Here is an 11,363-nt window from a genome sequence, read left to right as displayed (position 1 = left end):
GATGTATTTTTATTTTGGTCCTACTTGACTGCACTTAAACCTATGCTCTGAATTTATGTGTTTACCTTATAACTCATCCTTTTATTCTAGTAGGTGGTTCTACTAGAGATGGTTTGAATTCCTTCATATTCTGTTATATCTTGCTTCCGTGTCGCACTTTTGGTTACGTCACGCTCACGTGACGGCCAGCACGTCTTGATCCTCTGGGTCGGGGTGTGTCAGTTTGGTATCAGAGCCTAGGTTGCAGTCATGTACAATTGTTAATGCTTTAATGATCTTTTGATGTTTTCTGTCAGAATTATGCCGCCTCGTAGAGAGCATAGGGAGTCCCGCCGTACTCCTGACCCTAATTTCCCGAATATCGTTCAGTTGGGGGAAGCAATGGCTAAGGCTTTTCAGAATGTAATTCGTCCTCCTCCCCCACCTCAGAGGACACCCTTGGAGACCATGTACAATTTGAAACTGGATCGTTTTATGGGTAATGAAGGTCACGAGGGGGCAGAGAAATGGCTAGATCATATTGAAAAGACATTTGAGGTGATGCAAAGTCAGGGGAACTTTCCGGCTAATAGGTGGGTTGAGACCACTACCTGGTTTTTGGGTCGAGAGCCGGCAGGTTGGTAGAGGAATCAGACGCAGTTTATGTCCCCAGCTATGGCATCTGATTGGGAAGTATTTAAAGATAATTTCAAGAAAAGATTTGTCCTCCCAGAGTATATTGATCGCAAGAAACAGGCATTTACTCGATTGAAACAGAAGAATATGACAGCTCATGAGTACCACAGAAAGTTTACGGATTTGTCTCGTTATGACCCTGATACAGCTGGTAATCAGGGAGAGATGCTTCGACGTTTCAAGTTGGGATCTAAGAAAAAGTGGCGGACTTTTGCCAGTGCATTTCCCTGCGCCGATTATCATGAGTTTTTCGAGATTTTGGTTAGGATGGAGGACTCTGATAATCTTCCCAGTGAGAGTGAGGATGACGAGGACAAGAATGACGGTCAGAAGAAGGATGATAAAGGTAAGGGTATCTCTATTCCGGGACCTCGCAAGACGCAGAATTTTAAGAAGAGTAAGGCGAGTTCGAGTTCTTTTAGTGGTGGATATAGTATTACTGGCCCGAGGAGAGGTGGTGGTAGATTTTCTGGTGGGCCTAGATTTAAGAAGCAAAGGGATTCTGGTGGTGCTGGTGGTTCTGGCGCTCCGTGGTGCCGCCGTTGTAATTTTCGTCATCATGGTGAGTGTAGGAGAGGTAGTGGTGCTTGTTTTACTTGTGGGCAAATGGGACATCGGGCTTCTCAGTGTCCCCAAGGTCAGCAGAGACCGCAGCAGACCACTATGCCACCTTCAGCGCCGATTCAGCAGAGCTTTAAACCGGGCAGTTATGGCCAGTCGGGTCGTGGTGGTGCCTACCACTACCAGGGGATGCTGCTCCGTATGCTTCCGGACCTTATCAGTATCCCCAGGAGCCTTATTCTTAGACAGGGTATTCTCAGGACTTCGGGGGTTATTCTTCTTATTCATCCATGCCAGTTGGTGGATCTCAGTGGCATCAGGGAGGTCAGCCCCGTCAGGGGGAAGTTGCTACTAGTGGTGCAGGATCATCTAGGCAGCCTAGTCAGTCAGGCTAGGGACGTGCTCCCCAGGGGCGAGGTAATCAAGGTAGTAGAGGTCGTGGTGGACGACAGCAAGCTCAGGGGCGTGTTAATCACATCTCACTGCAAGAGGCTCAGAATCATCCGGACTTGATCATGGGTACGTTAAATGTTCTTGGTCATTTTGCTAAGGTTTTGATTGATTGTGGTGCTACGCATTCTGTGATTTCTCATATGTTTGCTCAAATGACTCAACCTCACCCTTCACCTCTAGGATTTGATTTAGAGTTTGCCATGCCTAGAGGAGATAAATGTTATGTTGATAGTGTGTATCTTGGGTGTCCAGTGATGGTAGAGGGCATAGTTATGCCAGCTGATCTTACCCCGTTAGATATTGTGGATTTTGATGTGATTCTAGGGGCTGATTGGTTGCATTATAATCGTGCCCATATTGATTGTTATGGGAAATCAGTTACTTTTTATCGCCCTGGACTACCCGAGGTTACTTTTGTGGGCGAAAGAGGTGGGGTGAGACATGGTGTTATCTCTGCCATAAGAGTAAGGAAATTATTATCGAAGGGTTGTCAGGGATATTTAGCACATGTGGTGTTAAATGATGTTGTTTCTCCTAGTATAGAAGAAGTTGGTGTGGTCAGACATTATCCTGATGTATTTCCTGATGATTTGCTGGGGCTGCCGCCAGACAGAGAGGTGGAATTCTCTATTGATTTGCTTCCAGGTACTGACCCTATATCTCTAACTCCTTATAGAATGGCTCCTGCTGAGTTGAGAGAATTGAAAATTCAGTTGCAAGAATTACTTGATAAGGGTTTCATTCAGCCTAGTTCGTCACCTTGGGGAGCTCCAGTATTATTTGTGAGGAAGAAAGATGCAACTCTGAGATTATGCATTGACTATAGGCAATTGAACAGGATAACGATTAAAAACCGTTATCCATTGCCTCACATCGACGATTTGTTTGATCAGCTGAAAGGTGCGTGTGTATTTTCTAAGATTGATTTGAGATCCGGTTATTATCAGTTGAAGATTAAAGAGGAAGATGTACCTAAGACAGCTTTCCGAACCCATTACGGACATTATGAATTTCTGGTTATGCCATTTGGGTTGACTAATGCACCTGCAGCTTTCATGAGGTTGATGAATGAGGTATTCCAGCAATATCTTGATAAATTTGTTATTGTTTTTATTGATGATATTCTGGTATACTCTAAATCTAAAGCAGATCATATCCGACATCTTAACTTGGTGTTAAAGAAATTGAGGGAGCATCAGTTGTATGCTAAGTTCAGTAAATGTCAAATTTGGTTGACTGAAGTGGCATTTTTGGGGCATGTTATATCGGCTCAAGGAATCCAAGTTGATCCTCAAAAGATAGCGGCGGTGGAGAATTGGGAGCAACCTCGAACTGTCACTGAGGTACGAAGTTTTCTTGGTTTAACAGGTTATTACCGACGGTTTGTTCAAGATTTTTCTATGACTGCTTTGCCGTTAACGAAGTTGACAAGCAAGGATGTTAAATTTGAGTGGGATGAGAATTGTGAGCGGAGTTTCTAGCAATTGAAATATTGCCTCACTCATGCTCCGGTATTGGTACTTCCTGATGATAGCGGTAATTTTGAGATTTATAGTGATGCTTCCTTGAATGGTTTGGGATGTGTTTTGATGCAGCATAATTGAGTGATTGCTTATGCTTCTCGACAGTTGAAAAATCATGAAAGGAACTATCCCACTCACGATCTTGAGTTAGCAGCCATTGTCTTTGCTTTGAAGATTTGGAGGCATTATTTATATGGTGAGAAGTGTAAGATCTTCACTGATCACAAGAGTCTTCAGTATCTGTTTACTCAGCATGATCTTAATCTTCGTCAGCGAAGGTGGATGGAATTGTTAAGTGATTATGACTGTACTATCGAGTATCATCCGGGTCATGCTAATGTGGTGGCTGACGCACTGAGTAGGAAACCTCAAGGTAGACTCAATGCCTTATATGCTAGCCGTGTTCCTCTTCTTGCTGAACTGAGGGCAACTGGAGTAAAGTTGGAGTTGAAAGATCGAAGTGGAGCCTTTCTTGCTAGTTTTCAAGTCAGGCCAGTTTTGGTTGATCGTATACTCGAAGCTCAGATGGTGGATGAGGAAATTCAAGAAATGGTTCAGTTAAGAAGTGAAGGGAAAAAGAAAGACCTCAGGATTCGGGAATCAGATGGTATGCTTATGCAGGAAAATAGAATGTATGTTCCGAATAATGAGGAATTAAAGAAGGAAATATTGGATGAAGCGCATTGTTCAGCTTATGCGATGCACCCGGGAGGCACTAAGATGTATCATACCATTCGACCATTTTATTATTGGCCGGGTATGAAAAGGGAAATTGCTGAGTATGTGAGTAGATGTATTATTTGCCAGCAAGTTAAAGCAGAAAGAAAGAAGCCTTTTGGGCGAATGCAGCCACTTCCCGTTCCCCAGTGGAAATGGGAAAATATAACCATGGATTTCGTGTATAAACTTCCTCGTACACGAAACGGATTTGATGGTATTTGGGTGATTGTGGATCGACTTACCAAGTCAGCGCATTTCATTCCAGTGAGGGAGAAGTATCCTCTGAATAAATTGGCTAGGTTGTTCATTACGAAGATTGTGAAGTATCATGGAGTTCCAGTGAATATTATTTCTGATCGAGACCCAAGATTTACTTCTAAATTTTGGGTAGCTTTTCAGGAAGCTCTTGGTACGCAATTGCTTTACAGCACTGCTTAACATCCTCAAACTGATGGGCAATCAGAGAGGACGATTCAGATGTTGGAGGATATGTTGAGATCTTCAGTGTTACAATTTGGTGATTCCTGGCATGATCGCCTCGACTTGATGGAATTTGCCTACAATAATAGTTTTCACTCGAGCATTGGTATGTCACCATTTGAGGCACTTTATGGTAGGGCATGTCGTACGCCATTGTGTTGGTCTGAGGTTGGTGAAAGAGTGTTAGAAGGCCCAGAGATTGTGGATGAGACTACTCAAAATATTCAGGTGATTAAGTCTAACCTGAAAGCAGCCCAGGATCGACATAAGAGTTTAGCAGATCGACATGCCACTGATCGAGTGTATAATGTGGGCGATTGGGTATTTTTGAAATTGTCACCTTGGAAAGGTGTGGTACGATTTGGAAAAAGAGGGAAGCTAAGTCCGAGATACATTGGACCCTATGTGATCACTGAAAGAGTTGGTGAAGTTGCCTATCGGTTGGAGTTACCTCCGGAATTATCTAAGGTCCATAATGTGTTCCACATCTCTATGCTTCGACATTATATTTCTGATCGTTCTCATGTGATCCCTCCTCAACCGCTAGAGATTAATCCGGATTTCACATATGATGAGGAACCAGTCACTATCTTGGATTGGAAAGATAAGGTTTTAAGAAACAAGACGGTGAGTTTGGTGAAGGTGTTGTGGAGGAACCATTCCGTAGAAGAAGCTACCTAGGAGACAGAAAATCGTATGAGAGAGATGTACCCAAGATTATTCTATGGGTATTAAGTGGTTTAATTGGTTATGGGAATTTCGGGGATGAAATTCTATAAGGAGGGGAGATTGTCACAGCCCGTCCTGAACTTTTAATGTCGGGGACGTGAAATGACAGATTTACCCTTAGCAGGTATTAAGGTATGTGTGTGTGTGACGTTATTTGGATTAACTTTAAATAAGTTTTGGAAAAAATATATTTAAGTTGGGATGGATTAAAATTAATGGTTTTGTAAATTTGTGTGGTTAGGGTTTGATGTTGGGTTTGTTTGGAGACCACACACACACCCTCGGGACATTTCCCTTTTCCTCCCCCTCTTTCCCGTGTCTCTCTCTCTCCTCCCTCACGGCTCTCACTCTCTCTCTCACCCCGATAGTATGGACCAACACCAAAACCCCCTGAAACTTCATAGATCGAGGATTTTGAAGACACCATCGTGCTCGTGAGGACTCTACGAACTCAACCACACCCATTTCAGGTAAGAAATCTTTCGATTTCACGTCGAAACCATAAGCACCGATTTTGGCACTGTTCATGAACTTGGTGTTGGTTGATTTTTAGGTCAATCCAAGCTTATAGTGAGCTTAGGGAGGTCCCAAGGAAGCTCGGGGACGTTCGTTTGGAAGTTTTGGACGTCGGGATCACCACGTTCAAAGTTGGCCGGTTTTGCTTGGATTTTTTCCGGTGAGATTTAGTTGTTTTTGGAGCTTAAAAATAGTGTATCGTGATTCTACATGTTTGGGGCTTCATTTTGGTATAAAATACGAAGAAAACGGTTGAGAAACGAAGGAGAACAAGAAGTTTTAAAACTCGCCGGAATCCGGCCACCGGAAAAACCAGTCCGGCGACTGGCTGGGGAAGATGACGCGCATGGAGGTGCGTGTGTCCGTGCGTTCCCTGGAGCGTGGGGGCGCGTGCGACACCAAAAAACTAATCTAAAAATTTCTCGACGTCCGTGACGTTGAGTAGGTCGATGTGGTATATTCATATACCCAATTTGAGCATCGTATGAGAAGTTATTTCGAATTGTTGGTTATGTGTTTAAATTAACGTTTTTATAGTTGTTTCGCATATAGGTGACACTTATACCGAGGACGAGCGCATCCAGGGACGTCACGGGGGTTACGACCCATCGACTTATCAGTGAGTGGGCAGTTTTGTTTTCGTATTACCTATATACAACTGTTTTTCCCAGAAAATGCGTTTATATGAAAATTATGATTTAAATTGCCATGAATGCAAATGTTGAGATATTTAGTTTGATAATTGATGCATATATATGTTAATTGACGCGGTGGACGCACAGTTGAGCTTTTATATTATTCAGATGAGTTATTTTGTGAGAATTGCATTGAAAGCTCATAACCTCCACCCTAGGTGTTAGTTCTTATATTATTATTCACCACACCGCACGCTCGTCTTGGATCCAAGTAGGTGGATGTCGTACAGACCATGTGAGGGTTCCGACATGCTAGTCGTATAGATCACTAGATGTGATTCCGACTAGTGGGTGACCTTAGTTATGCGCGCTGATGATTGATGAAAGAAGCACTAGAGCGTATTTATACACCTTTCATCGTACAGACTACTATACGTAGTTCCGAGTGATGTGCAGTGTAGTGCCGTACAGGTCACAGTTGGTGACTCCGGCAGGGCCGTATAGGTCACTGTGGTGACTCCGGCTGAGTGGGATGTTGAGCTTTAGAATCAGCCGTACAGGACTATTGTAGGGTCTCCGGTTGATTTATTATTTCACCTAATTGATATTGATGCATTTCTGATTATATTTGGCATGGCGTGGCATATTATTTCTGAGATGTTCTGTTGATGGATATGAGCTGAGTTTTGATGATATGTGTATATATATGTTTATATACTATTTTTCTGGGAAAGTATACAGGTTTTACGGTGAGGGGTTAGAAATGTTTTAAATGAAATGTTTTGGAAAATCTTTTATTTTACTGACCCACTCATCTTTGTTTTGCGCCCCTCCAGGTTCTAGTTAGCGGTTGGTGGCTCTCGGGGTCTTTTTCGGCATTCTGACAGACGTTCTGCATGTAGGACTCACCTGTGGGTGATGTATTTTTATTTTGGTCCTACTTGACTGCACTTAAACCTATGCTCTGAATTTATGTGTTTACCTTATAACTCATCCTTTTATTCTAGTAGGTGGTTCTACTAGAGATGGTTTGAATTCCTTCATATTCTGTTATATCTTGCTTCCATGTCGCACTTTTGGTTACGTCACGCTCACGTGACGGCCAGCACGCCTTGATCCTCTGGGTCGGGGTGTGTCATCGTCTAACAGCTGGCATCAACAAATTTATTTCGGATTCGATCTGCTACAACAATAATTAAGTGCATTTCTAGAGTTCATGGAAGCCAACCCTCAGTCATAGAATGTACAAACTTGTGGATAAGCTGAGATAGTAATATTTGATAAATTTTATATGACCAGCATGATTCGCCTAACATCATCGATATTGTACTAACTTAAAAATCTATTAATAGGTGTTGAGTTTTATCATAAAAGATCTTGATAATATTAGATGTGTAAACTCTCATATATTATTTTGTTAGTGAGATCCTATTCACCAATTATATTTAGTACAACTTTTGTAGGTCACTTTCCTTCACGAAGAGACCATGGAAGCCGTACGGGATCCGGCGAGGCAGCTTGAAAACCACCACAATATCAAGCTGTTGCGACTTAGCATCCATCACTAAGAACCTTGATTCTCTTGTCTTCTCATCGTGCACAAATGACACCACGTATCCATCATCCTCCTTCGCGTTTAGATTCTCCGGCTCTCTAGCAACAAAGAAAGGCTCACCGTCGTAGCAATTTGGTCCGTACATCCTGCATGCCACCATGCTCTCACCCCCATCGGAAGACACATCTAGATCCAACTTCACCACCCATGCACACTTTGGTATTGAATGATCATCAGCGAGCATTGTTTCTCCAGGGACAGATCCATACACAAACTTGTTCTTCTTTCCCACGTAAGCATGATTGATCCAAAAATTTCAAAAATATCATCTTAAACTTGCATAGGACTTGGACAATGTCATGTCGTAATTGATTAACGTCCGTCTTTTGCAACGTTCTTGCTGTTAGTTGGGAAAAAAATTTGGACAACAACAACATGATTGACTTCACTACATCTTCTGGCAATACGTGTTGAATACCCACATGAAGTAGGTGTTGCATAAACACATGGCAGTCATGACTCTTTAGTCCAACAAATTTACCCCCGTCAACATTCATGCAATGCGCAATATTTGAAGCATACCAATTGAGAAACTTTACAGACGATACAAACTTTAAAAACTCTTTTTTGTCATTTGGTTTCATGGAAAAAAACACAAGATCCCTTTTGGATTTATGACTGTCCCTATTCATCCATAAACCCCGCCGTATGCCCATTCTTTCCAAATCAAGATGAGCTTTGATTGTGTCCTTTATCTTACCCTCGATATCTAGAATGATGCCCACCAATGTGTCAAAGACAATTTTTCTCAACATGCATAATGTCGAGGTTGTGTCTCAATTTTAGTTTCGACCAATATGGGAGCTCAAAAAACATAGGCTTGTTCGTCCAATTCATATGTGTAGAAGGTTTGGTTCGACTCACTGTTTTCCCGAACGGAACAAAATCCAAATGGTTAAACTGTTCCAAAATATGATCACTAAACCATTCTCTAGGTCTGAGGCGATGCTCTATGTTCCCGTCGAACTCTTTATCCTTTTCTCATCACTCGTAGTCCCATGGCAACCATCTCTGATGATCAAGGTAATAAACTTTTCCGGTGTGCCATCCAGATGTTACATCATCCTTGCATACAGGGCATGCCATATAACCCTTAGTGTTCCACCCATAAAGTATTGCATATGCGGGAAAATCGGTCACAGTCCACATAACTGCTGCCCATAAAGTGAACATCTTCCCAGTGTACTTATTGTATGTGCACACACCGTTTGTCCATAAATCCTTTAGCTCATGAACCAACGACCTTAAGTAAACATCGATTGACCTCCCAGGATCCTTAGTTATCAAAAGAGCATCATCATGTATTTCTTTTTTCATGTATTTCCCATGTGGCAAATTATATGGGAATACGAAAATCGGCCAAGTGCTATGGTGTTAGTTTAGAACCTTGAACGGATTGAATCCGTCAGTGGCAAGTCTTAATCTAACATTTCGGGGATCATCAAAAAACTCGGGGAACATTCAATCGAACTCTTTCCATGCCTCCCCATTTGCAGGATGCCTCATCACATCGTTGTCTACTAGTTTTTTGTTATGCCATCTCAAGTCTGTGGCAGTATGCGTCCACATATACAATCGTTGCAACCTAGGTTTTAGGGGTAGATAACACATGACTTTTTGTGGGATCTTAGTCGTTCTATTTTGAGCTGTCATTTTGAACCTCGACTCATTGCATATAGGGCATTTATCCAATGCTTTATTCTCTTTGTAGAATAAAATACAATTGTTTTTGCAAGCGTGATTTTTTTCATAATCTAATCCAATACTATTCAACACCTTTTGCGCATGTCTATGGTCTTTCGGCAAACAATTGTCCTTCAGAAGCATTCTCTTGAAAACCCCCAAATAGTAATCGAAACATTGGTTCAACATACGATACTTTATTTTTTCGTGCATTAGTTCCACAATGGTCGTGAGAACGGAAAAGCTCTTGCACCTCGGGTATAACTCTTGGTTGGCCTTTTTTTAATAGTTTTTCATATTGTTCGAACTCTGCACTGTCCATTGGTGTAGGCATGTCATCTTCCTTTTCTTGATTGGTGTTTGTTGATGCAAATGGAATAGCATCATTTATAAAATCCATGACTTGTTCATTAGGATCCACAATAAGTTCAACATTGTCCACTCTTATGGCGTTTGAAGACGAAACATTGTCTAATTGTTCCCCATGATGGTTCCAAGTATTATATCTCTCAATCATTTTGTTCCTTACTAAATGAAATCGAACATTTTCAATTGTCTCCCTTAACGTGTTGTTACACCTCCTACAAGGACACCAGATTCTAGTTGCACCCGGGTTGTGTGTACGTGTAAAGTCAATAAAATCCTCGATTCCATCCAAGTATTCGTCCGCGCATCTATTCAGGTTTTGTATCCATGTCTTGTCCATAATTCCTGGAACCACAATAACAATACAACAATCACTACAACTTCATACAAATGATAGTGTAACCTTATGCCTCCGGTAAGGGCCCTATCCCATTCGGGAATGCATAGTCATGTCATGAATTTCGACAGCATCTCGGTATAGTTCTTTAGGTGTGCAACATAGAAATAAAATACCTAAGTGCCACCCGAAGAATGTACAGAGATGATACCGAAATCTCCACAACTGAAACCTAATCCTTCAACCATAAACTACGCGCCATAACTGTGCATTCCCAAACTGTCCAAATAATGGGACAATTCAAGAATTAATTGGATCGCATGTCATGCTTTCATATCCATGCGTGAAATCCAACTAATCCTTGAACGGGAAACTAAGTTTTACTAAAAATAAAAAACAAGTACAAAGTTAATTTCAATTAACTCCGTACATCACAACACATATTTGTATGTCACGTACAAATTTAACAACATATAATTTCACAACACAATATAAACATAGCAAACTAAGTTCAACATAATTTAATTAATTTGATATTTTTTAAAAATAAATCAAAGAAAATACCTTCTCAATCGTTCTCCACCAATCGCTAATCACACACAATATCCCTATAGACAACGAAATTAATAGCGTTAGTATGAATTTACATTAATACTTTTACCCTAAAAAAAACGCTTACCAGACACACCGAGATAACTTGATCAACCTAGAGAAGATGATGGAGGGAGTATTAGATGATGAAATTGAGAGAAAATGGAAATGACGGATGCCAGATTGAGCAAAATCGAAGGGATGAGTGTAGAGGCACAATCTACAATTTTTTTTTGTGGTTTGCCTCTGCACATGGTTGAATCCAGATTAAAAAGTTCACTTTGGACAAATGTAATTTGCGCGACAAAAATAATCATTCTTCGTGCAAGTTTACCATTTTTTTTAAATTTTATTTTCTTTATTTTATAATTTATTCTTTTCAACAAATTGCGCGACAAAAGCATATATTGTCGTGCAATGCATATTTTTTAATTTTTTTTTTATGTTTTTCAATTTTGTTTGTATGTATTGTAAATTTT

General features: G+C 41.1%; 2 protein-coding genes across 2 annotated transcripts; one reads left to right on the top strand and one right to left on the bottom strand.

Moving 5' to 3' along the window:
* The first annotated feature begins 300 nt into the window (after positions 1-300).
* On the top strand, positions 301-5,093 carry LOC139196064 (uncharacterized). The gene is made up of 7 exons (XM_070821727.1): positions 301-616; positions 713-1,653; positions 2,068-2,123; positions 2,228-2,762; positions 2,889-3,032; positions 3,486-3,819; positions 4,762-5,093. The coding sequence occupies exons 1-7, from the start codon at positions 301-303 to the stop codon at positions 5,091-5,093; spliced, it is 2,658 nt and encodes an 885-aa protein (XP_070677828.1).
* A 2,644-nt stretch (positions 5,094-7,737) lies between these two features.
* Positions 7,738-8,091, bottom strand: LOC103430825 (probable carotenoid cleavage dioxygenase 4, chloroplastic). Its single transcript, XM_029103409.1, has one exon. The coding sequence runs from the start codon at positions 8,089-8,091 to the stop codon at positions 7,738-7,740; it is 354 nt and encodes a 117-aa protein (XP_028959242.1).
* Between the last annotated feature and the right edge of the window lie 3,272 nt (positions 8,092-11,363).

The sequence above is a fragment of the Malus domestica genome, chromosome 05, assembly GCF_042453785.1.
Source record: "Malus domestica chromosome 05, GDT2T_hap1".
NCBI lineage: Eukaryota > Viridiplantae > Streptophyta > Magnoliopsida > Rosales > Rosaceae > Malus > Malus domestica.
The sequence above is the reverse complement of the archived record's forward strand: the minus strand, read 5'-3'. Positions and strand labels throughout refer to the sequence as shown.

Bases quoted from the DNA above. Each gene is read 5' to 3' on its own strand.
- LOC139196064 (XM_070821727.1), top strand. From the start codon at position 301: ATGCCGCCTCGTAGAGAGCATAGGGAGTCCCGCCGTACTCCTGACCCT. The intron at 2,763-2,888 runs GTATTCCAGCAA...AGGGAGCATCAG, and splicing joins TCATGAGGTTGATGAATGAG to TTGTATGCTAAGTTCAGTAA. The intron at 3,820-4,761 runs GTATGCTTATGC...CACCTTGGAAAG, and splicing joins CAGGATTCGGGAATCAGATG to GTGTGGTACGATTTGGAAAA.
- LOC103430825 (XM_029103409.1), bottom strand. From the start codon at position 8,091: ATGCTCGCTGATGATCATTCAATACCAAAGTGTGCATGGGTGGTGAAG.